The 27705-nt window shown below is 40.2% G+C and overlaps 1 protein-coding gene across 1 annotated transcript in view; it reads right to left on the reverse strand.

Moving 5' to 3' along the window:
• Window positions 1-4360: 4360 nt before the first annotated feature.
• Window positions 4361-27705, reverse strand: part of rxfp1 (relaxin family peptide receptor 1) — a 67857-nt gene continuing 44512 nt past the window's right edge. The window contains exons 4-18 of the mRNA XM_071532562.1: window positions 25632-25737; window positions 20933-21004; window positions 19840-19911; window positions 18936-19007; window positions 18569-18640; window positions 18302-18370; window positions 18093-18164; window positions 17801-17872; window positions 14729-14800; window positions 14303-14374; window positions 13504-13575; window positions 12050-12279; window positions 5700-6110; window positions 5225-5443; window positions 4361-4677 (exon numbers count right to left, since the gene is read on the reverse strand). Of these exons, the coding sequence (XP_071388663.1) occupies window positions 4361-4677; window positions 5225-5443; window positions 5700-6110; window positions 12050-12279; window positions 13504-13575; window positions 14303-14374; window positions 14729-14800; window positions 17801-17872; window positions 18093-18164; window positions 18302-18370; window positions 18569-18640; window positions 18936-19007; window positions 19840-19911; window positions 20933-21004; window positions 25632-25737 (2000 nt within the window). The remainder of the gene's footprint in view (window positions 4678-5224; window positions 5444-5699; window positions 6111-12049; window positions 12280-13503; window positions 13576-14302; window positions 14375-14728; window positions 14801-17800; window positions 17873-18092; window positions 18165-18301; window positions 18371-18568; window positions 18641-18935; window positions 19008-19839; window positions 19912-20932; window positions 21005-25631; window positions 25738-27705) is intronic.

Here is a 27705-nt window from a genome sequence, read left to right on the forward strand (position 1 = left end):
ATTACACAGTAGGCCTATAGTCTAAACATTTCTTGATTACATCACACATGAGTCTTGGCAGTCTTGTTTATGGCTATGGGAGAAGCTAGTGTTCACAAATGTTGAATGACCTGTCCAGGATCATAGGAACAAGGATGCAGTGTAAGGTAAAACCATCTAAACTCAGTTTTTCATCTTTTAATTTGCAGAATAGAGTTTACACAACTTTTTAGGGTGACATAAATCTTGTCTACCCACCTTTTTACCACTACACTGCTGCATAGGAATAAAATTACTTCTGTTTTAGGTTCGATTTTTCCTTCAATTGCATCAAATTAAGTATTACACTTACCTACTACTAGACCATTCTAAATGATGTTATAATACAAGTCAACAGAGCCCTGAAATAGACAAATAAGTAATCCTACAGGCAATAGACGTGATATCTGACATAAATCTGTTCGTTTCCCCCACATTTCATTAATGGAAAAAAAATGAAAATAACCAGGCTCTGAGATAACCATTTTTATTGCATGGCACAGTAAATACAACAAATGAAATGGTTACACACAAGTTTAAAAGTATTTATATATTAAATGAAAAGCCTGCAGAAATTATGTCTCAAACAATTGCTGGCTTCTCTGTTTTCACATCGTGAGGAAACAGAATGTAAACAGATATTAGCATACAGGCTACTCCACAACTGATCAAAACAATAACTGATTTATTCTGCTCAATTTTTATACATTTGCTGTACATTCTTACATTTATGGTTTACTGTCTGAAAAAGTCAATTTTTACAGTAATTGCTGCTGTGTCGTTCCATACCGAAGTGCATACTGCACCTGGCAGTACCTGTACTCAACAGCTTGACAGACCAAAAAAAACAAAAAACAGAATGGACTAAACATATCTTAAGACTTGAGCAAACATTTTCAGTAATTAAATTCAATAAACAAAGTATGCACAAAACAGCTCCTATGATGACTGTACAAATGTCTTGACTATACAAATCACAGTGCAAAAATGTTTAACAAGCCACGACTGTAAACATGTTGTAAACATAGGCTACCTTTATAAACAAAATATTTCATTTCACATAGCATGGGAGTGGGGTGAAGGTTGGTGAAGCAAAGTTGTGACCCAGTTCAAACCCCCAGACCAGCTGGGAAATTCTACATGGGGGACATTAAGACTATAAATCTTCTCTAACCTGATCACACCTGCACACATGCCCCGATTTGTCCTGTCCTGTCTCTTTATGTTAAGTGAATGTCATCAAATTGCATGGCAAAATGTTTACTTTATACTTGCCCTATTCAAATGCAAACATACTTTTTGAACTTGTTGAACTTACCTGCCTCATAGATCCAATCTTATTTCACTAAAATTACATTTTTTAAAACTAGCAGCAGTGGCAAGTATGGTGTCTTTTGTGTGCTGAAGACAAATTAATAATGGCAAAATAGTTTCAAAAGCGGACATTTTAGCCCTGCTTAGTGGATTGGATGAATGCCAAAATGAGGAGCACACCCTGATGTAAAAAGTTGTGTTTTTTTTCATCAAGTACATTTGCATGTGATAGAGAAAGCATTAAACAAGCATATTACATGCAGTTTGATGTGACATTGACTGCTACAATGAGAAAGGCACAAAATGGGGGTAACCCACTGTCCAGCTGCTTCAGTAGAGCTGCTTAGTGGCTGATAGTACGAGACTGTGAATGAATACTGCTGGTTTACAGCTGCATTTTATATATTTATTTGTAATATACTATAATCACAAACCACCCTCACTCTCACTCAGGCTCTTCTTCCCAGAAAGAAGAGCTTGAAACCTGAAGTGAAGTAAACCAAAGTGATTGTAGCCAGGGTGAAATAAAATAAGCTATTTGTGGTCCTTTTCAATGCACTGTTTGAGGCGACCAATCACAGGGCAAAGATGTGACCAATGTGTTCGAGGTAAGTAGGATCAATTGTTGTGAGCAGAACAAGCTAAAACTTTTCAGACTACTTCTTCATGTATTATATATTTTAATACTTCCTGGTTTTGTGATAATCCATGAGAGTCCTTTTTTTTCTTTGGTGAGAAGCGTTCACTGCTGTGGTGTTTTGCACTGCGCTTCCCAGCAATCACTTCACAAAACAACGTTGCCAGTACATTGACGTCACTTGAGTGACAGTATCCACCACACCACCATACAAACAAGCATGGGCTGTTCTACTGAGACTCGCCAAGTAACTACAAATAACTCAACACCATGCGTGAGAGCAACCATGTCTACAGAAACGGTAACATCTACGCTATATATCAAGGGATCTTTTATAAAACAATGTAATAACTGTTTAGTTACTTTACTTCTGCCCATCTGTTACAGTTGACAGCCGCGAGCAAATTCTCAACCACTTATAACGTTATATTGAAACAAGACAGTGACTGCTTATGATTACATTAACAGTCACATTAAGAGAGCTAAGAAGCTGCATCTCACCTCTGACCCAACTTACTAATAATATAGACAGCAGCTAATAAATGATAGCAAAACAGTTTAAAACAAGTTTCAAAACCAATATTTGAAAGGCAATGCCAATGTTCACTTTAGTTTTGCCTCAGAGACGGTCCCTTTCCCTTTAAGCTGCTTCTTTTTCCTTGGATTTCTGTTGGTGCATTTTGAGTTTCTGTAGGCACCAGTCTTTCCTTTGTCTGTTCAGCCATGGTGGCTCATGCTAACTACCCAGTTCTTCTGTATATTCTGAACAAAGCAATGTTGCTGCTTCCCTAAATGTAAAACACATCACTTCTGTGCTCCAAAAGATTTTTCTGGGAATGAGGTACCCATTTGTAGGTATTTAAAACAGTAAATGTAAAAGCTTTCATGAACTGGGTATAGGTTGAATAGAAACACTGACATTTATCTGTATGAAAATGTCACAGATTATTACTTTAAATCCCCAGTGCATCACAAACCCTGGAGTGGTTTGTTTGTAGTGACAATGTGATCCGACCAAGCCAACTACAAGAAGCAGTGTGCATCACAAGAGTGTTACATCACAGAAATGTGTTTAACAGTAAAATAGGAAATGTTCTCAGTTGTTTAACTTGCAGGAGTGTCAGCAGATCCAACTGTTTTTACAAACTGAATAGCAAATCGGAGAAATTAATACAAAAAGTATCAATGATTTATTCAGAATCTCATTCCATAGCCAATGGGATAATCCTTTGTTATGCACCAAGACCACAACAGGCAGATTTCCCACGGAGTATGTTGACAAACTGCTGATGCTCCATATTTGTTTACCCTAGAAGAAAGTCATTTCCCACACCAAATTTCTGACCAATGAGGGATGAGACTGCTTCTGTGTGGCTTTGCTTGATAAATTCGCTTGAAAGCATAACCAAACCAATATGTAAATGCACACGTACCAATTTAGGGTATAACTTTGAAACCACACTTGCTTACACTGCAGCTGAAAGTGTCCCAATTCTGTTTTTTTCCCCCTTACATGTGACACAGATCTGCGTTCTGTAATGAATGAACAGCAAAAAGCTTCACAGAGTCACATTTTTTCAGTTCTGATCTGCTGATCCCGAGACATGCCACATACACAACGCTCACATCGGAATTTGTCAGTGTTGCCATGACTAAGTAATTCTTACGTCATTCACCTGAGACAATACTTTTGGTGCCCACGGCAGCTTGGCTGAGACAGCGTTAGCATGAGACATTGAGACAATGAGACACAACAATGGAAAGAAAGCCAATTAACTTGATTGGTTTTTGGGGAGACGCCTCAAGCAGTCAACCCAAAAAAATCAGATGTTAGCAGCAATTTGGGAATGAGCATTCAGGCCTGCAGTGTGAACGTATCCTTACTGGGCGGCTAGATGTTAGAGACATGACATGTCTACTTGCACAGTGCCACGGCTGAGCGCTGCCATTGTAACCAATTAAAGTTGCTACACCAGCGATGGAAGCTGCAGTGGAATTCCATTTTTGTGCAAGGGGTCTATTTCTTTTTCCTCTACACACATATGCACAGCAATTTCACACAACAATGGTATATAAAAAAAATAATGTAAATGCTTTTCTGAAGCCCTTTTACACAAAAACGGTCTATAACCCATTAAAATGTGTATTTTAAATAGATTATTGAAACACTGTGTTATTTGCTGGGATGGATAACCCTGGATCACATTTTATTGGTCGAAGTGACTCTTTGGTGACGTTACCCACAGATCAGTGTAGCTCCGCTGTTAGTCACCTTGACTGTTTAAAGAAGGGTTAGCAAAGTTTATTTGTGTGTGTTTGTTTGTTTCTGTGTGCATGCACACAGAAACAAACTGTATGTTGTTGCTGTTGCTGTGTGTGCAAGCTGCAATGTCATTGTATGCCTCCGTTGCTATTTTCCGAGGAGATGAGATGGGATTTGCCCAAGACGCATGTCATTTCCGCCGGGCGCCCCGGGTATTCCGGCGAGGCGAGGGCATGGCTGTTCTCCTGCAGCGGCCACATCTCCTGCCAGGTGAGTGACGGGTGATTGGCTGGATGACCGCTGAGCAGGGGCCTCTGCTGCCTGTAGTTGGCCCATACCTGCAGAATGGTCTCTTTGAAGGGCCGTGTGGTCAGCGTGTAGAGGATGGGGTTGAGGGCGCTGTTGATAGGGAGGATGAATATGACCACCCAGGAGCTGATAGTACCTGTCAGTGGAGAGAGCGAGGTGGGATGAAAGAGAGAGAGAGAGAGAGAGAGAGAGAGAGAGAGAAGTGAAACAGCAGAGCTAGCTGGTGGTCTGTGTGTTAAAAGACTCTTTGATGTCCAAATTTTCGTCTCACATGGTGAGGAGTCAAATTTATTTATCAAAGGTAATTTATCAAAGTCATTTAATATGAGAATGAATATTCCTTTGAAATTCTACAGAAGACTTATAATGCTAATGGATTCTGTACAACACAAAATGATACCATCATCTGTGTATGTAGCCTCACACCTTGCTAAAGTGGCTAAAAATAAGTAGGCCACTGCTTATCATCTTCATCTTCTGTTTTTTATAATTTGTACTTTATGTACATACCCATGTATGTCATTTGTCTATGCTGTTTGTCAGTGATGCTTCTTCATTGGCCAGATCTCTCTCAATCTCTCTCTCGATCCCTTTTTTATGTCAAAGGGACTACCTGGTTAGACTGCCTAGGTTAAATAACATAAATAAAATAATTTAAAACTGTTATAGCACTCCTACTATACCGGGAATCTCCACCTGCAGCAGGGACAGGATCTTGAGGATGAAGATGGGGATCCAGCAGAGGGAGTCAGTGATGACGATGGAGAAGAACCTCTTGGCGATGGTCACCTCCTTCTTGATGTGGTTGCTGTATTTAGTGGTCTGGGTGCCTGTTCTCTGGATGTTGTAGAACATACTTGCATAGGACAGGACAATGATGAGGAACGCCACCAAGTTCAGACCTGTTGAGAGAACTGGGATTAGTTTCTGGTTTGTGATTAATTAAAATGCCTAAACTCATATTCACACTACGCATTAAGAGTCATTACAAAGAAGTGCACAAATGTACGCACGCACGCACACTTAAATTAATTAGATACTGTGACATTGTAATGAGCTTTTGGTAATAAGGGTATAATTACCATTGACTGAAAAACAAAGCCACACACAGTAAACAACAAGAATACTCAAAGGACTATTCCAAGCAAACACCCTCACCCAGGAAAATAACGATGGAGTAAACATGGGCCCACAGCGTCTCAGGCTGTTCAGAGTGCAAGGGGAAGCAAACGCCGTTGGTTCCATAGAAGTTGCGGAACAGACCCTTGCAGGCCAGCGGCAGGAAAGCAACCACAAAACCGAACACCCAAATCCCGAGCAGGATGCTGACAGTCCGTCTCCAGCCTGGCGTCAGATACTGGAAGGGATAGACGATGCAGATGTACTTCTCCAGGGTGAGGTAGGTGAGGAGGAGGACGGACACCTCGGTGGACAGCATGGCCAGGGCGCCGATGACCTGACACTGGATGCTGTCCATCCAGGCCTGAGCGTGCCGGTTGTACTCGCCGCGGAACTTGAGGTCATAGGCACCGATCATGAAGAGGTAGACACCCATCAGCCCGTCTGCACCTGGAAGGAGGCAGTAAGGATTGCTGTATTTCACAATTTATTTAGACACAATACCTTGCCAAACTGCCACTGTGTGTGACGATGTATAGATTTTAGGAATGTCTGTGCCATATGATTAGGGAACTAACATTAAGGCTCCACAAAGTCTTGTTCGGCAGTTGTGTTAGCACAATACTAAAAAATAGTATTATTATCATAACAGCACAAATTGTATTAGCTTATGGATGCATGATATTTGAGTGTGCAGTAGGGATGTAAACAAATGCGAATACATTATTCAGAATGTATAAATAATGCATCTTAAACAGATGGCCTCTAGAGGGCATCTTTGACTAAGAGATGCAGTGCTTCCCATAATAGGTCATGTCCATGGCACACGTACTCCGTCTCCTGTGGCATCTCCCAAGGTGAACACAAAAGTGAAACTTAAAATTGCACAATTTGCTTCAAATTTGCATGAGTCACTAATGGGATTTGAAAACAGTAACGTGATAACACATCCTCTGCTGCCCTACAGACTTTTGCTTTTGCATTGAATTGATCTGAATTCAGCATGTGGCATGGGCCTGTGAAGGATCTGTTCTTGGTTACATACATCTGTACGATAACAATATGTCACAGAACCGTCTCATCTCATCTCTCTAAAATTGTTAGCAGTTAGTTAACATTACTCCAAGACCTTCCAGGACTTCGCTGAAGTGTCCACTGGTGGTGGGTCAACATTATTTAAAATTGTAAGCTAAAAACCTTGAAATACAGTTCACAAAGACATAGTTTCAATTTTAAAAATCGCTAACTGTTACCACAAAAAGTCAGGCTGTTGTAGTTGTTACCAAATCAAATTCAAATGGGAACAAATTCTTCATTACGCCAGGGACTATTTTCGGTGCTACGGAACTACTTTCCTGAGATCGCAAATGTGTTTACAGCCGGCTTATTAAGGAAAAAGTGAGGAAAAAGTCGGCTGGCCTGGTGCATCGCGATGATGAAATATGCTGCCAGAGCAACAGCATGGCTCATTGACGTGTTTTTAATCGTTTTTTTAATACAATGGAGTTCTATGGCTGCTGGGACATGGCTTCATTGGGCACCGGCTACATGGACGAGATTTGCTGGCAAAACAAAATCATTGCGGATTTTGTTATTTTCATAGGATTTGTTGACGGTAAGCAATGCATTAAAAAACACCGCCCTTATCCTTTAAGCAATGATTGGTTGACATTGAAACTGACACATGAAATTTAATAATTTCATGCTGGCGATGATTTGATGTTGACATTGTACACAAAATAGTAGATAAAAACAGTTTTGATTTGGGTTTCTGGCTTTGGGAAAGTTTAGTTTAAGGGGCAGCATTTTTTTCATTTGATATTAATATGCCGATGTTGCTGTGATGTGTTGGCATGGTAACACTTTAAATAGTTTATTAAAACGGTTTTGTTCTTTGGCTGTGGTGGTAACATTAAAGGGTGGATGGACGGCATTTCATCGCCCGGCCCTGGTCAGTTACTTGAGCTATAGTTTACTGCCCTAATTGCTGTCCTGCTCAACCAATCACAGCAGATTAATCTCCAAAATCATACACAAACTGCACCAAAATTCACTCTATAGGTCTATAGGGTTAGTAATGTTACACATTGCATTGAACAAGCAGTCTCATACATGTATTCAGTTTTGTCCTGTTTGGCCAAATTAATAACATTATGTCAAATTTATAAATACTTCACTTACAAAACTGCCATCTTTTGCAGATGGCAGTCTTCTCACATAGTTTATTTTTATTATCCCCAAGAGGGAAATTCATTTGACCAATGTCTGTATGGAGAGAAATGCCCGACGTCTCAGTCATTGGTATGTGTTTATTTACAGAACCATTCTGGGTATTACTCCTTCCTATTTGTCTTGTCTTTTAACAAGGAAATATGGAAGTCACTATCTCCGATCTATGGATACTCTGCAATTTGTGGTCCCCAAAGTACGATCTGAACTGGGCAAGAAAGCATTTAGGTTTTCGGCATCTAATGCATGGAATAAATTACAATGTCAACTGCAACTTCAAGCCCTTGTTACACTGAATGAGTTTAAAGCTCTGGTGAAATCATTGCAGTCTACCTTGTCGGTGTGCAAGTGTTTTTATGTGAGCAAGTTTTAATGTTGTAACTTTATCTGTTGTTTATTGTTTTTACTGTGACTATGCTGCTGCCCTCTTGGCCAGGTCTCCCTTGTAAAGGAGATCTTTGATCTCAATGGGACTAACCTGGTTAAATAAATGAAGAAAAAAAAAAAAAAAAAAAATCAAAAACATGAAATGTGCACACCAAAAACACAAAATTATAGCATACAACGAAACTTCTTAAATACATATTATATCATTGTACATCATATGCATGAGCCGATATTTCAAGTGTGTACGTGCAAAGAGGGATAATACATGGGCTTATTATCAAGCCTCAGAGCTGCTGGCATCAAAGAACTTGAATTTATAGGGTGGGCTCTCTTTCCTGCTATACCTGCATTGACAGCCATGCAGAGGATGGCCGTTGTTATTCATTATCTCACTCTGGGGTTCATCTGTTTAATACATAGATCTTTATGTGTTTGGGGATTATTTTCAGCAGCCCACTTATTTCTGGTGTAGACAAAAACAGAACCTAAGGCAACTAACACAAGAAAAAATATAGCCGCAAGCGGCCATGAAATGGATTCAAGCCTTTTCTGAATGTTACTGACGTTCCAAAAAAAGTGTCAGTGGTTCTGAGGACATCATCCAAATATATCCCTTGATATATCTGCAAAATCGTGTGATCATTGAACAAACAGGTGTGGACTTACTGCCATTTTGTGTTAGGCCACACCCATGTTTGGGCTTTGTGGCGCCCCCTTCTGGTCGAATCGCACAAAATTCGGTACAGATGTTAGAAATGCCATTCCAGACAAGGCTGAGAAGTTTGGGACTGATTTTGCAAATGGACTTTCATTTACCACCTATTACATGGTTATTACACTATAGGCCCCGCCCACTTCCACCAATGATGACAAAACTTTGGGTTTTGACTAGTACATACTCCCTGAACATGTGTTCCAAATTTCACGCAATTTCGTCATTGGGATTAGGAGATACAGTTTTTTGGCATTTGTGGCGCCCCCTACTGTTCAATCTTAAAACAGCTTTGCACACATGGATATTGAGGATAACTGAACATGTTCATTAAGTTTCATGATGATTGGACAATCGGTCATGAAGTTATGACAATTTTGCTGGCCACACCCTCTCACAACTTTAAAAATGTATATTTTCAAAACTAAAGTCGGTATCAAAAATCCGAAAAGACAACTTGTAGAGCTTGGTCCATAGATGCTACAGCCTGACTTTGCTGGTGATCGGTCAAATGGTGTAGGAGGAGATGTTAAAACCCTCAAGGCGGACCTTGAGGGTCCAAATTGCAAAATTGTAGGGTTAGGACATCTGCATGTGTGTACCAATTTTCGTGTAAATCGGACAAACGGTATACGAGTTATGGCCTTTAAAGTAAAACCTTTAATTATAGCGCCGGCTTCAGGCCGATTGTGAAAATATTTGTTGAGCAAGTAATGGGTCATAGTATCTGTCATTGGGCCAAATTTGATGTCCTGCGATGTACCAACTCACGGGAATTTGCGCCAACGCAGATGAACAATAATAAACCAGCACAAAAACAATAGGCTTTCAGCCCTACGGGCTTGAACCCCTAAATATTTGTTTGATGTATTCATTCTCAGTTCATTCAGTTTCTTTTTGGTTGCAATGGATTATGTCTCTCATGCAAGCAGTACATCTCTGCAAGTTGCTTTTCATCCAGTTACTAATAGAATGGAACAGACTAGTGTCTGCAAGACCATCGGGTCTTGCAGACATGTAGAGGTCAGTATAAACGTGCTCAGCATGTTTGCTATATGTCTTACATTGAAGTAACTAAAAAGCAGTTTCAAAGGCTGCTACACAGGCAATTCATATTAAGCCGAATGCCAAAAAGTGTGTCAGCTTTGAGAGAGGCCTGACAATCACCTCTTTAATATGTGAGTTCCAGAGGGGCCAAATAATCGGTGCCAAAATTGCAGGTGCATCAGCTACAAAAACTGCAAAATTATTTAATGTGGCAAAGGGAACTGTCTCCAAAATCATGTGATCACAAAATCACGTGCTAAACACAGACAAACGGCATCGGTAAAGTGGAACAATGGTCAGGATAGAAGAACACTTGACAGGAGAGGTGCTAATACTACATGTAGTACTGAATGTACTACTGAATCAGTGCACTACTGAATCAATACCTCTGTGACACAATCTCAACACAATTTTACATTGTGAGCTGGCAAAGGCCAGGTATTTGCGGCAGAGCTGCTTTCAGAAACTGCTTATATCCAAGGCCAACACACAAAGGTCACCCCTGGAAAGAGCTTTATGGAATATTTTACTTCCATCACTAACCTTCCATCACAATCAACCTCCAGCAATTTCCTTCAACATATTATGTGTAAAATCTTTTCAAGACCTTAGATATAGTCTGTCCTGGGTTCTACCCTTTGCAAACTTATCAACCGCACAGTCATGTTCATTTTGAGGAGCTCTGGCACTAAGAATTTCGGACTATTTTCATACTTTTTGTAATATTCTCATTAATTAAGGTATGTTCTACTAGAGAAACATCACAGTTTGTCATTTGGTTGCCAAATTCCTGTTTTATGCCCTAATCTTTGAGGAGTGATTTTGGGGTCTCTGCTCATCATGAAAGTGGCTGCTGCTCTTCACAGTTTGAAGAGCAGCAGCGTGATTATGGGGTGATTGGTCCACAAACCAATCAAGTTGATACACAGATTGTTTTTTCTTCTCAATTTTTTTCACTCTCAAAATCAGCTCTACCAGTAACACTAACGGTTTAAGAGTATGGGTATCTTTTTTCAGGACATTTTTGGAAAGAAATTGATATAAACATATACGTAAATGTATTCTTATTCCTGAGTGTCCGGTATCCCAACAGTGTGTCTAATATGAAATCAGTATTGAATAAACACACTGATATGAACACTGGCAACTCATTTCAAATTGCCTGCTGAGTTGAGTCTTTGATAATAAACAGCTGGAAGAGGACCAATTTTTTCCCTGTTGACTTCACAAGCAGCACCGCTAAGTTATTTTCCAGAATTTTGTCATTTCCACTTCTGTAGCAGTACCTGGGGTGATTGAGATTAAGTTCAGTCATACAAGTGAGCAAAAAAGGTGAGTAAACTGAAATATTTATGCCAGTTCATGCTAGCATACATCAGTTGGTATAGCAAGTTCATGCTAGCATACAACCAGCAATACAGAAAGTTCATGCCAACATGATAGTAATAATATGTTTTCAGAAGTGGTTGCTATGGGGCAATAAATCTTAATTACTGCCCCTATAAAAAAGCCTATCTTCATATAACTTAAGTTTGGACACACCACATTTTTCTTTATTTTTACTATTTTCCACATTTTAGAATAATAGTAAAGACATCAAAACTATGAAATAACACACATGGAATTATGCAGTGACCAAAGAAGTGTTAAACAAATCAAAACTATCTTATATTTTAGATTCTTTAAAGTAGCCACCCTTTGCCTTGATGGAAAGGCAAAGGCTTTGGAAAGAAATTCATACATAGGCATCAACTTCACTATTTATATTTGTCTAAAAAAAGCAAATTTCATGGCTTTAAGATAATGAAAAACATAGTATATTAAGGTGTGTCAGGTAGTGTACATCAGTTTGAATCTATTCATAATGATGTATACTACAATTTACGTCATAAAGATTCATGTCAGCCTAAAAGGTGAGTAAATGAATACTACTCCGCAAATAAAAGGTGGGCCAGCTGACTTTAGGTGGCTTTGCCCTCCACTGGATCCCTGATTTGAATATAGTCAGACTTACAGCAGAGGGAGATGATGCACATGGCGTGGAGCTTGTTCTCCGAGCGGATGTAGGATCGCATGCAGATGACGAAGATGTTGCCGAAGCAGGTGGTGGCAGAAACCACCCAGACGAAGACCCTCAGCACAATGTTGGCCAGCAGGTCTTCAAAGGACGAAATGCCATCGGTGTTGGGCTTGCAGCTGCGCACATGGGGAGCGTAACCGCAATACTGGAACTTCTTGAAGTAGCTGCGATAACAGGAATCAAAGCACAGCGTGAAGTTGAGCACAGGAAAAAGGAGTTTGTGTCTGTTTACAAGCTACAAGGTTTTTAAGGGGTTTAGAGCAGAGTTGGCAGTCTAGTATTTATTTTTATATTCAGACAGTTGGAGAGCAGAAAGGGAGACAAAGTAGGAAAGACACAGCTTCTGTGGGTTTGATCAGGATCTGATCCATTGTCAGCATGGGCAAATGTGTGGCTCTCAAGGCGGTGGACTTAACCACACCCTTTTTTTTTTGCTCTTTTAGTTTTTGATATGTTCAAAGAATATGTTAATAGTTTACTAAAGAAAAACATTAAGATGAGGGGGATTTTATCAGAGCAAAACAAACTATTCATGCCTTAACCACTAGGAAAGAAAAGGACTTTATATCCCAAGCCAAAAAAGCATTAATTTACTTTTTGTTGTATCCCTCCAGGACCTGGATGGGTGTATCTGGAGCAGTTTTATCCGGGGGAAGATCGATTACACTATGCCACACTTAATCATCACTCAGTTGGCATTGAAGCCTGACAGTTCAGATAAGGCAAACTTTGGACTCTCCACTTTGGAAATATATGTTAAAAGCTGTGGTCTGCATGAGAGTGCAGAAGAAACATTTGCAGATGTCGACTCAAGGATTAACAGCATAAACACAGAATGTTAAAATAGAGGAAGTTGCAACTTCCACTATCGATTTTAGATATCATTATATTTTTAATTATGATGATTTATAATTATTTTCTTGACATTCACGTGGTTAGGCGCACACTTTTATGTAAAATATTATGTTTTTAGTTTTATCTGTTTGTTTTCTAGTTTTACCTGTGTATCTCATACCTTTTATTTCTATTTTTTATATTCAACTTCATTTTATTTAATTGTGGTACTTACTTACATCACTGTCTCTTTGTGTTGTATTGTATGTAAAGCACTTTGTAAACATCAGAAAAGTGCTATATAAATAAAGTTATTATTATTATTATTATTATTATTTACTGAGTATATGTATTGATTTGATATATGTATACACACAGGAAATTTGGTGTAAACACCATACATATTAAATCTGATTTAGTATTTTACTTTGAAAAATATTCAATGCAGACGTTCAAATCAAGATCAAGGGATCTCTTGGTTGCCATAGTGCTAGATCAGAAAATTTGAAAACAATAGCTATAACCACGACATATGCATCATTCACAGTACTTACATATGAGTCAAGTGTTTGAGAGGTTCAAACATTCTCCGTTGGATGTTCCCAATCTCTATTCCTTCTATGCTCCTGGAGAAAATAACAACATTTTGTCTTGAGAGGTCAACAAAGAGAAAAAACATGCAGCCAGTTAGGCACTACACACACACATACACACACACACACACACACACACACACACACACACACACACACACACACACACACACACAATGTTCATCCACTAGTTGCACACCATTACAACCATCATGGTAGTATAAAAAAAATGCTTTCACCAAAGGTCGGTTTTCCTTGCCAAACAATCTTTTGCAGACTGTATGAGAAATTTTTATAGTACTTCCAATACATTTCCCTTCCTTTGCTAATACAAAAGCCACAGAATTACTGACTTTTATGTGAGATAGTGCTCTCTTTTCAAAATAAAAAAACACATTAAACACATAACATCCAAATGACAGAGTATAACCATCATGCAGCAAATGCCCTGTCCCACATAAAAGCAGACAAAGTGAAGGGAATAGTGACCTCCTACTAGCTTGTTTGGATGTTTTTTTATTTGATCTTTTTTTTTCATTTTCATTGTCCAGGTACCCTACATACAGTGTGTTTGTATGCTTGCGTTGTGTATGCCTCCTTGTGTTTCAGTCCTCACCGGAGTGCTCTGCAAATGCATCTTAACACAATGCAGGCCTATTTTGTTTTTCTAAATGTAGGTGACACAGGTTTTCAATTATTCGTGGGAGCCATTCAGCATGTGTACCCATGAGATGAGATGAATGGGAAATGGTATACTTACAGTGACTTCAGTTTATGCAGCTTATCAAAGTGGTCAACTTGGAGCTCCATGATGGGATTGTATGATATATTCCTAAAAGAAAAAAAGAAAGAAATAACCTTTTATCATTTACACTACATTTAGATTTTAGGCATTTAGCATGTCCTTGTATCCAGAGTGAATTACAGTGAGTGCAACAGTAGAATAAGCTTAAATTCCTAGATTGTCAATGTTATAAGCAACCAGCAGTAAGGAGTATAAGTTTCAAAACCACAGCACCCTGAGAATAGATGTAACAGACATTTCTGCATCCCTAGAATCTAGTGTAATCTAGTGTGATAGAGGATTTGTTGGTAAAGAGTAATACCAAAATACAATATCTCATGGAACAGGTATGCTTGCATTCAGAACAGCATATCCATGTGTATATGTGTAAATGGAACTCACAATTGGAGCAAATCCCCCAGTAAGACAAAGAGATTGGGAGGGATCGCCACCAGTCTGTTGTTGGATAAATCCCTGCGCACCGAGACAAATCCATATCGGTCCCCCAAAAACACAGAGAAATAGAACAAATATTGAAGGCATCTGACTGATACATACAGATCTTACAGGAAAAATCCGCTCTCGGATACTCTGACAATGTTATTTATCATCAATCTATGATGTTCAATGTATTCCAGGGTTTATTTTGTGATGAAGTGTTGTAGTAATAATAATATCTTTTTGTTGCACCGACTTTCCATCAAACTAGCGATTTACCAAAATGCCTTTTGATAACCTAGAGATTGTGGCTGAATTTGTTTCATTCAGCTGTGGGTTATGCATATTAGCCTTGTGAAACCAGATGGACACATGCACAATTACATTGTACACAAGATCTGCCTGGCCCTGAACCACAGGATCGGGTTTTGGCCAATCAGCACCTCTGGTGGTGCTGCTGAATTTCGGAAACAACTATTATTACTTTTAAGGCTCTTCATGGCCTCTCTCCCTGCTATATCTCTGACCTCTTAGTACCGAATACACCGGTACATACTTTGAGATCCTCGGGCAGAGGTCTTTTGTCTGTTCCAGAGTCCCGGCTGAAAACTAAAGAGGACAGAGCGTTTGCAGTCAGGGCCCCGAGGCTCTGGAACGACCTGCCCGAGGAAATCAGGTCGGCTGAGTCAGTGATCTCTTTTAAGTCCCTTCTTAAACTTATACTATAACTTATACTTTTATTGCAGAGCCTTTCCTGATTTTACTTGAGTTTTCATTTCCTTTGAACTGTCTTTTATTACACTGTATTGGTTTTATACACCAAATTGTTTTTATGTTTTCTTTGAAAACCTGATTATTTTATGACTTGTCTGTTTTAGTTTTATTTTTGCTGCCTTTGTGAAGCACTTTGTAACGTGGATTTTGAAAAGTGCTCTATAAATAAAGATTATTATTATTATTATTATTATTATCATTATTATTATTATTATTATTATTATAACTCTCAGGGATAGCTTAATCGATGAAGCTTTGGAATCAGTTTTGTCTGAAATGGAAAACATAAAAAACCCTAAAAAAACAAACAGCCAAACAACAGCCAAGAGGCTTGGCTGCTGAATGAAAAGTGCTGTACTAATGAAAAGTGCTGTCCTAATATGGTAAACACCACTCATCTGGTACTCCAAGCAGGTAAAAAATAAACACTCATTTGCAAGCACCATTTCCTCTAGGTTGGGTGTAACTGTGATTCATCTTAGCGGCACATTTATAGCTGTGAGGAAATGTTTGTGAACCCATTGGAATTACCTAGATTGACACAAATGACACAGAAACAATTGTACATCTTCATGTACTTATTGAAGACACTGTTTAAGCATTCACAGTCCTGGTTGAAAAAAATATATGAACCTAGAGGATAATGGTGTCTATGAAAGGGTCAAGTATTCCAATGAATGTGATGACACTGAGGTGTGGGTGAGAGGTGTCATGACATAAAAAAAACCCCGCGCAAAGTTTGGTTGCTATTCACAACAGAGATCTGTTGAAGTGAAACATGTCCCGATCAAATGCGATTTCAGAGGATATCAGAAGAACAGTTGTTGAGGTTCAGTTGGAAAAGGCTACAAAACATCTCTAAAGACTTGGACTCCCATCAGTCAACAGTCAAGCACATAGTGCACAAATAGAAGAAACAGAGATCCACTGTTACTCTCCCTAGAAGTGGGCGTCCTTCAAAGATCACTGTGCAGTATACAGTGCTCAAAGAGCTGACAAAGACCTGTCGGGTACAAGATCTGCTGGCACCTCTTGAGCTTGTTAACATCTGTGTTCATGAGTCCACGAGAAGAAAGCCACTGAACAAGAGTGGTGTTCATGGAGAGATATCACAGAGGAATCCACTGCTCTCCAAGAAAAACATTGCTGCCTGTCTCAAGTTTGCCAAAGACAACTGGGATGTTCCACAACGCTACCGGAACAATGTGCTGTGAATAGATGAGACAAAAATGGAACTTTCTGGCAAAGAGACACAGCGCTGTTTGGAGGAAGAAAAAAAAAACACTGGTTTGCTGCCTCAGGGCCTGGACAGCTCGCAGTCATTGAGGGGAACAATTTATTCCAAACTGTATCAGGAAATTCTGCAGAGGAATATCAGAGTAACTGTCCGTGGGTCATGCAACATGACAATGACCCTAAACACAGAAATATATCTACAAAAGAAGGGCTTTTAAAAGACGAAAATTTTGGAATGGCCAAGTCAGAGTCCCGACTGTAACCCGACTGAAATGTTGTGGCATGACCTGAAACGAGCCTTTCATGCAAGTCATCCCAAAAATATGAAGAGGAATAGCCCAAAAGACCTCTGGACTGTTGTGCAGGTCTGGCCAGCAGCTACAAGAAATCATTAGTTGAGGTTATTGCCGCTAAAGGAGGTTCCACCAGTTACTAAATCTAGAGGTGCACATACTTTGTATAGACACAGCATAGACTGTGAATGTTTAAACAATGTATTCAGTAAACACATGGAAAAGTACATTGTTTGTGTGTCATCTGTTTATTCAGATTGTGTTTATTATTATGACTTGGATGAGGATGAATCCCAGTAATTCACAAATTCACAAAAAAAGGATTCACAAACCTTTTCTGTATGACGGTAAACAGGAGGAAATGTGAGTGCATGAGTGTGAAGGGAGACGGCCATAATATTTTATAATATTTATTGATGCATGTAATTAGACATACCAATGTTCAAGAGGTGTGAAAATTAGCATTTATTGTATTTTTGAGGCTATATATATAACCATCTTTCATGCAGTTCTGATGCTTGCTTTATCATTTTCACATTTTTGTTTTGTTGTGCTCCTCTCATTTCAGTAGTTTCTCAAGTCATCATGCATTATGCATCTTCACAGTGGTCTTACATCTTAAATAGCATCACTTCAGTAAAAATACCCTTCAATGCACAATTTGAGCATTGTGACAATCGTTTTTTTTTTTTTTTTTGCATTCAGTTCTTTGCACAAACAAAAATGAACTTACAGCTCCCCAAGCTTCTGTAGGAGAGAGAAAGCCTGTTCGTGTATATGGCTGATTCTGTTCCGCTGTAAAACCCTGGAGAAAAGCAATACAGTACAAACTAAGAATTAATCATGCTCCTACTGTTTGCCCTGTTGAATCCCATTTAATGAACTGTGAGTGTGGATTCCATGCATAGGATGCAGATCAGATTTGAAAAACTTAGATTGATTTGCAAGCCTCACACACAAATTCTTGCAAAAGCAAACCTTTAAAGGCAGAAACTTTGGCTTTAACGAAGTAAATTCATACTTACAGAACTGTCAGCATACTGCATGAGCAGAATGAGACATTTTCAATGGTCTCAATGAGATTTCCCTCCATATCCCTGGAAGAACACATCATGAAACACACACACACACACACACACACACACCCACACACTATAAGACACAGAATGAATTCATCAAAAGCCATATCACTCTTATCACCAAACAGCATTTTATTTGTTGACTTCAAACTTACAGCCAGTTCAATCTCGGCATTTCCCGACAGATGTCATCTAGCTTTGTCAGGGAGTTGTTCAACAAAACTCTGTCAGTCAGAAAGACAAAATATAACAAAGAGCACTGCAGTTTCATTCATGGATCAAAGGGGAAACACTCAATGACAATCTAACAGATCAACAGAGGCCCTTAATGCCAGCACTTTGATGAATTGCAATGAGAGGACATCACAACAAAGCAAAAAAAGGTCCAAGTGAAGGAGTGTGGAGTAGAAGTAAAAACTCACAGTAAAACCAGGGAGTTCAATCCCGAAAAGGTCATGGTGGATATTTGATGAATATTGTTATTTTCAAGGATCCTACCAAGAAAAAAAAAAACAGGATACAGTTTCATCATCATCTGCAACATTTGCAGCATACTGATTCAAAGGAAATAGCAGCAAAGCAGTGATATATTACCTCTACGCTACAAAAACAAGAGGGAAACAGCTTCAGTAGGGATTATTTATTGTGAAACCGGACTTCTCTTTGCAGATGATCTGTCTATGGCAAAATAATATGTACTGAATATAAAATATCCTCATTCATATGCATGCAGCATTTTATATTTGCTATACAATTTACTGTAGTTCTTTCAGTAGAAAAGAAACATACAACCACTCCAGCTTGTGTAGGTCCTGGAAAACCCCTGGCATCAGGATAGATATCTTGTTGTAGCTCAGATATCTAAGAGAGAAAAGACTGGTTTTAAAGACCTAAAGAGGCTGCTCTCTGAACATGTCAAATTATCTGTCAAATGATATGATATATACTTTTTACAGCGCCGTGTCATCTGCTTTCAATGAACAAATTTACTCCTGTTGAGAATTGGTAGTTTCAACCAAGCTTTCTGACTGCATTTCATGATAATGATTCCCATAGGGTACGGCTGACCTTTAGTTAGCAAGCAAGTTAGCAAGTTAGTGACGGCACCATGGTCTTCAACAGGCAACTGGAAGCGAGACAGTTCACTACCTAAACTTCATCAGTATGCTAAAAGTAATTTTGTACAAATCAACCCTGTTTTTTATTGAGCAGTTTATAATTAATAAAACAGTGAGTGTGCTATACCATGATTCTTAGCACTTTGGTGACGCCAACAGTATTTGGCTGTATCTCATAATGCATCATCATTGTAGCCATAATCACAGTACAGAACTGATATTGATATTATTGCTATATTGACTGAGAATGCAATGTGGTTTATGTTCTCTTGTTTTTATCTGTATTTATGTATGTACGTTGTGATTTTGTTTCTAGCATTGGAGTGTGGCATCAAAATATGTGAAAGCACTTTATTAATAAGAACATAATGTTTAGAATATGCACACTACAGTCAAGCACTTCACAGAAACAGACTAGCCTTCTCTTTATCCAGGAACAAATTGTAATTGACACGGAAAACCTCAAACACCACGGTTATTCCTTTGATTGAGCTAAGTATTGCTGAATAACCATTATGCCAAGCTTACAAATATGGCTTAGAAAGTCAAGGGCACTGTAAAATGAGCAAACTTACAGCCTTGTTAAATTATACAGCCCTCTGAATGCGTTGGGACTCACAGCTCGAATTCGGTTGTGCTGGAGATATCTATATAAACAAACACAAAACGGTTTATGAATGATTAATGATCAATGTGAGAAAAAAACAAATGTAAGTAACACTGATTCCCTTGATTTGATGGGAAAAAAATCTGTACACAATCCAAATATTTTGGTTTCTGCAGTGGAAATAGTCCTTTGTCTACATGTGGATTAAGGATTGGCTGCTTCAAATGTTTAAATTGGATGTATGAAAAGAGCTGACAGAAATTAGACTGATGTCAAACAATTATTTAATACCTGGCATCTTCTTTGACATCACATACTGTAAGCTCTCTATGACCCCACTAACACCTGTATTTTGTTTCTTTGTATATTTTACACATCCTGTATTATACATTCTAATTTGTTTCTGCAATCTCATGAAAGCTTTCAATCCGATCGGACCTCTGGAGCAGCAGCTGAAGGCTGACAGCCTGAGATAGGCAAACGTTTCCTGGCAGTGGATTAGACCGACTCTTTGCTCCACAGTCAGTGGCAGTGTGTGAGGTTGATAAACAACATAAGTCTGTAATGAATGGATCTGAATGCAGTAAAGAACAATCAGTTCAGTCAGTGTTCCCAGCAGTCCTCTTAGCCTTCCACACTTCAGCTTTGTAGTTGTGAATCGCTTTTGTTGTATTTATCATGCAAAGGCGCGTCATTATATTCTGTGCCATGACAGCAACAGGCTTTACTGACAGAATAGTGCAGGCGATAGTAATAATAATCTTTATAATAATAAACTTTATTTAGCACTTTTCAAAACAATGCTACAAAGTGCTTATATTGATCTTACATTATATAGATCAATACAATGAGATAAAACAGTAATAAAAATATAAAAAATCAAATAAGATAAAATAAATAGTCCCTGCTATAGGGATACAACAAATCGAATAACATGCAACAAGGCAACACAGATAGAAATGAGTAAAAGCCAAAGATTATATAAAGGCTTTACGGTGGAGCCGCCATCCTTATATAATGAATTGTAATAATATGCAATTCATAATTCATGGAAAACTCACAGTTTCTGCAGGCTCTGGTACTTATAGAATATGTCTGCATTCAGTTTCTGAAGCCGGTTCCTTTGTAAGGACCTGAGGGAATATGAAAAATTTAAAAATCAGAATATAGGATGACACCTTGCTCTGCACTTGCCATCATTCAGCATTAACAGCTGAGGTGGGACCAGATGTTCAAGTATATCACTGTTGTCGAACGAAACACACGTCTGCAAAATGCTACTTTGTCAGGAATAAAGGACAGAATGCTTCATTTCTCACTGATGCCCATAGAAATTTAAAATTACAGATGGGGCTTTTTCACAGATTTCAAGGGCCTGAGGATCATGAAACACACTCAACATAAAAATGACCATGTCAACTTTTAGTTAATATGAAAAAACACCAACACTGCAAGTCTGTGTATTTACTTCAGCAGCAATATGGTCACGCTATTTACTGTAACTACAAACCATAGATCAGTACCTTCAAAAACCGGCGATATGAACAACCACCTAATTCTCATTCACCGTATTGCTCTCTAGGATTCTCGTTTCCTTTTGTGTACATTCAAAATGCCAACAATCTATACTTTCTGATCTGCAATTACATTTCTGTGGACTTGGTGACAGAACACACTGTTACAACAATGAAGAGTAAACCTCCCACCACGCTTCCACCTCAATGCAGACACTATTTAACTAAGGTCAGGCAGATAAGGTCCCATTCAGATAAAGCCTGCATGCAAATTGGCAGCGAACAACGGGAAGAAAGCTGTTGGACTTGGATGAATGCTGAGGCCATGTGCAGGAAGAAGCGACTACATGTAACTGACACAACTGAATTCTTCTAGTGGTAAATTAAGCCTATGGGACCAAAGGCTTAATTTACCACATTCCACCAACTGGAATTGGATGTCATCAAATGAGTAAACCTTGTTTATTTTTACTATTTAAAGTAATAATCTGTGTGACATTTTCATATTAATTAATATCTGTTTTGCTACTCTATTGCTGATTGATGTAACACAATATTCAACCTGTCACAGGTTCATGAAAGCTTTTACATTTGCTGTTCTGAACACCCGGTGTCTGGGATGTCATGGCAGCTGCCTGGCAGCTCTCCTTCTCTCCCTTTCTCTCTCTCCCTCTCTCTCCCTCTCGCTCTCTCTCTCTCTGTCGGAGTGTGGTGGGCATATAGGTTGGACCTGCATTCCGCACGTGGGAAGGTGTGTCCATCAATCACGCTGACTACTTATTCCCTGCTGTGCCTGCAGTCTTCGTCACATCGTAGTTTCTAGTGCGCTGTGTGCCAGCCGCTAGACTGTTGGTTAGTGACCCGTCTTGTGAACGTTTATACGTCTTAAGCCAAGTTAAGATCTAGTCATAGTTTGGATTGTGTTGTGTTCCTGCTGTCCGATTCTGATTCCTTGTCTCCTTGTCACAGACTGCCTCTGCTGCCACTCTGCCTGGTCCCCGCCAGCCACAGCACCTACAGCCTAACCCAAGCCTGGGGACACCACTGCGCACTCAGCCTTAGCTGCCACTCATCCCAGTTCACGCCAAGTCACAGCTCCTACAGTCCAAGCCGGGAGCTGCCACTCTACCTGGCAACACGCCAGCCACAGCTCCAGTGCCCGACCTAACCTGACTCTTGCCCTGAACAATCTGTCTAATACACTGCTTGAAAACTAAGCTCCTGTCTGCGTGTCTGTCTTTGGGTTCTTCTGAAATTATGTCATGGGAGGTCTTTTCCGGGGGAAAATCCAATCCAAAAAGCCTTTTACGTTTCCATGAACAGAAAGAAAAGTACACCACCTACAGAAACTCAGACTTCATCAACAGAACATCCAAGGAAAAAGACCTCACAGTACTGGACACACTGTTTGATTGACAGGTGATCTCTGGGAAGAGCAGTTCAGAAACACGACAGCAATGAGCGCTTAGCAACAAAGAATCTTACAGATTACCACTTTAACCTTCATCTAACCAGGTAGTCCCACTGAGATTAAGAATCTCAAAAACATGTAACAATGTATAAAAGCAAAATCAGATTCCTATAAACGGTAAGAGCAAAATCAAAATTTGTGAGGTAAGCACTCACAGGCAGTAGTCCAAAACAGCAGACTCTGTGGAAAAAAGCATATACAAATCTCGACAAAAGAAAGCATTGACAGCTCCTCATAAAATTTCCCTCGAGATCCTTTATGATAATTTTAAAGCTGCACTAGGTAAGATTTTTTTATGTAAAAATGCACCTGTCTTATCGGACTAAATCACAAAGTGAGGCAGCAATAGAGAACAGCTTCCCATTCCTCCTAATTGAGACGCTGCAGAGATTCACCCTATTTGCCCAAATTAAATTACGGTGTCGGGTACGGCCCACAGGAAGTGACGAATCACAACTTCTGACTGAAACACAAACTGTCTCCAAAACAGCAGCAAGTGAGCTGTGTTTACTGACCTCACGTTACATTATTTCTATTGAAGTTCAAACAGTTAGCCAACATAAATAGTTGCCTAGTGCAGTTTTAAACTCGGGTGACCAGATGTCCCTGTTTTCCAGAGACCGTCCCTGGAATTGGTGCTGTCCTTGCTAATGACCCTGGATTTCCCCCTATTCAGACAGCATTAGTATTACCAGCGGAGGTCTGGTGATTGGTAATTTTACATCAGGATCAGATGAATTTTATCCCACATTAGTATTACTAGTGTATGTTTGGTAATATAGTTTTTACCAGAGTGATTCAGTGATTTAAATTCTGTGCGGATCAACATTACTTATGATTATTACAAAGTGGGTGTCCCTGCAGGAGTTTTTTTTTTTTTCTCACCTTTATTTATTCAGGGGGAGTTTCACTGAGAGCAATGCTCTCTTTTTCAGGAACGCCCTGATCACATTCACACACACATTCACACCTGGAAGCTGACCAGTACAACCGCAGTCTGATCTGCCGGCCACTGAGCAGCACCACTGGAGCGGTTGGGGTTAAGGGCCTTGCTCAAGGGCACCTCAGTGGTGGTAATGAGGGAGGGGCAAGCGCTGCTTTTCACTTTCCCCACCCAGATTTATCCTGCCGGTCCGGGGGATTGAACCGACGACCTTCCGTCACAAGCTCGCGAAGTGACCGGAACTATCCTGACCGGTAACTGTTACTCGAGTAATAGTTACCAGGCAAATAACCTACTGTTTTTCAGTGAACTCTGTGTCCTTCGTCAATTCTTGTACCGCCTGGATCGATGGTAAGTGATTCATAAATTACAAATACATCGTGCGGTAGATGTTTTCCACAAATTTATGGCAATGATACCCCACTAAGTAATTTATGGGAGTGATAAGTAAGTAATGTACTGTAAGTAATACAGTAGCCTCACAAGCCAGACGAGTATCGCAAGTTGATCACACTACAAGACGCATCTGGTGTCCCGCCCGATAGGAGGCTATAGGAATAGGTTCTGGTGTTCCAAGCAATTACTGACTTGTGCTCCCGGCATCTGGATTAAAAGAGCTGTATAACCAGCGGTGGGGGCAGCATCGCCCTTTAGATTCGAAAAGTTATTGATCCCCGTGGGGAAATTAGGTGAATGCAGCAGAAAAAGTAATAGAATTTAGCAGGGAAAAAGACAAATAGAATATAAGCACACAAACACAATACAAAATAAGAAATATAGGGATGAGATAGTGTATTTCAGCACAGTCTGGTGCCAAGAAAATTAGAAATATAGAGAATATAGTGGGAAAGAGTGCAGGAGCTGCTGCGTCTGGTGTCACACAGATATGAAGCTACTCGAAGAGAGTTTGGGCTGTTTTTCTGTACTGTGGGTAACACTGTGTGGTCTGTCCCTGGATTACCACGCTCGCCCAGAAAATAATTCTTTCGCCTGAATGACTAATTGATATTACCAATGTGCGTGGGTAAAATCTAATTACCGGCCTCCCCTGGTAAAACTAATGCCGTCTGAAGAGGGCTTATGTCCTTTTCTTTTCTTATCTCCTTCTGTTTTTTTATTTTAAAAATAAATGATACGTGAACTACAAATGTCCCCGCATTTACTTCATAAAAAATGGTCTGATCTCACCAACAGAGAAGTATTTGGCAGTGAGACTGTAGAATGTAATATAGCATAAACATGCCATTATTTAAATGATACTGTGCCAAAGAGAAAACATACACCGTGTAACAGACGATGGAGAGAGGCCAACCTGCTTTATATTTATGTTCACATCACAGGTGATGCAATAATCCTGGCAGGATGTGTAAAGATTGACAGACGGTAATGTACTGTCATCCAACATTAATGAACCATATCATAATGACATTAGGTTCTCATCCTGTACAGGTGTTAGGAATACAAAACAGCACTTTTGTGTCTTTTATCATACACTTCTGACAAACCAAATGTGACAAACCCGATGTGTGATGCTGTGATGCAGCCTCCACTGACAAGCTTTCAAGCACATACTCAGTGCCTGAGTCTGAAGGGGTTGCAATAGTTACTCCCACTCCCCAATAGAGATTCATCTTCAATGCTGGCTTCAGGTCAGTAAGTCAGTTAACCTCTGGGCAATGACAGGCTCTCACAGTGGGGGGTTTATTTGCCACACTGACTTCTCACACTCAAATACTGTGACAGTCAGAACCAGGATGGAAGCTTTCCAGGGATCGCTATAGCTTTATTGTGTTTAAAAAAAAAAGGGGAGAGGGGAGGATTTTTTTACTCACATCATGGTGACATTCACCGCCACCACAGGGACGTCTTGAAGATGGGCGCCATCACAGTCAAGCTCAAGGTCTCGGCACTGGCACAGCTCAGGAACAACACCCAGCACTGGAGAGGTGGGAGGAGGAGGGAGGAGAGGGGGAGGGGGGGCATATCAGGGACCAAGTCAATCAAGTGGCCAAACTGTCAAGACGGGAACCATCAGGAGAGGAATGGCTTTAATGGCAACCTGCTGAAAGAGACTGGAAGCCCAGAGATTAAAGCAGCAAAGAGAAAAGTTAAAAGAAGCAGTGCAATAATTAATGAAAGATCCTGGTCAATCAAGATTGCTCTTCATAATATACCTGATTAGCTTTGAATAAATCCCAGATTGTGCACAGTCAAGTCAAGTCAAGTTAAGTTTATTTATATAGCCCTTTGTCACAAGCATGTCTCAGAGGACTTCACAGAGAATGTGTCTAGCTAGGTCTAACTAAACACAAACAGCTGTGAACAAAGTTATGTAGGACAAACATAGCAAAAAACACAGGTAGGCAAGAGCAGATAAGCAAGACAAACAATCTACCTATTCTACATAGCCTAACCTACCCGGCACCCCGGCCTTAGACCCTAAATGCACACAAGGAAAAACTCCCAAGAAAAACCTAGTAGGAAAACTTGGAAGAAACCTTGGGCAGGCTGAGGCAAATAGGGATTCCCCCCCCCCCCGGGATGGCTTATCGTGCAATAGGTGCCGGGCAAAACATTGACAGAGTCATGGGCAACAATAATGACAGAAGCAAACAGAGAGAAACAAAAAGAAGGAGAAGCGGCATGCGGCGATGAGAGGGGGGTGAGGCTAGCGCTAGAAAATTCAGTGAGACGAGGGCAGCAGTCGTAATTCAGCGTCCAGGTGGGAACAGCAGCAGGGAAGAGGAAGGCCAGCACTGATGACGAAGAGCCAGGGCAGCACCCGTCACTGTCAGGTAGAACACTGCACTGGAGTCAGAGAGAGGAGAGAGAGAGGGAGGACACGAGGCCGCGTACACACACACACAACACAACCAGACACACACACACACACAACACACCCAGACACACACACACGTACAGAGGAAGGGGAGAAAACAGCTGCACACAGAACACACAGGGTCAGGAACACGATAGGTGGGAGCAGCATCAGGGATGGGACAAGGCCGGTGCCAACGACCACTGCACTGCACCGGAGTCTGAGAAAGGGGGGAGAGAGACAGGTGCACACAAAGACAACAAACACACGGAGAGAGAGACATCCAGGTGGGAGCAGCATCAGGGATGGGACTAAGGCCAGCACCGAGGACATCAGAGCCGGGGCAGTACCCGTCAGCTGACAGCTAGAAGACTGCATAGGAATCTGAGAAAGGGTGGAGAAAACCAGCCGTACACACACACACACACACACACACACACACACACAGAGCTGTGCAGAAGCGGCACAAAACCCAGACGTATTTGGGCACAGACAAGCTCATACAGACAACAGATAGAAAGTGATTAGACACAGTGTAACCAGGAGGCAGCCCTATGCTATGTTCCCAACGGCAAATTTCAATATAAATACTGTCTAGGCTAGGGTAAGAGAATAGACTGTGTCGAGCCCAAGCCAACGGTGCTAAGGTAGGTCGTATGACTGCGAGAATAAATAGGTTTTGAGTCTAGATTCGAAGATTTCGACAGAAATAGCTTCCCTGACTGTAAGAGGTAGCTGGTTCCAGAGATAGGGAGCTCGGTAGGAGAACGCTCTACTGCCTGCTGATTTTTTCTTGATTCTAGGGACAATAAGGTAGCCAGCATCCTGCGATCGGAGGGCACGAGGGGGAATATAAGGGATGATGAGGTCGGATAGATATAATGGTGCAAGCCCATGTAACGATTTATAAGCTAACAGAAGCACCTTAAAGTCAGATCTGGCTTGAATTGGGAGCCAGTGAAGGGAGGTTAGGATTGGAGTAATGTGGTCAAATTTTCTAGTTCTGGTTAGTATTCTGGCGGCAGCATTTTGCACGAGTTGTAGTTTTTTAATACTGCAGTTCAGTAGGCCAGAGAGTAAGACATTAC

The sequence above is a fragment of the Centroberyx affinis genome, unplaced genomic scaffold (genome assembly GCF_046629955.1).
Source record: "Centroberyx affinis isolate AG114_WGS23_722 - 3 ecotype Tasmania unplaced genomic scaffold, CSIRO-AGI_Caff_v1 ptg000153l_1, whole genome shotgun sequence".
Taxonomy (NCBI): domain Eukaryota; kingdom Metazoa; phylum Chordata; class Actinopteri; order Beryciformes; family Berycidae; genus Centroberyx; species Centroberyx affinis.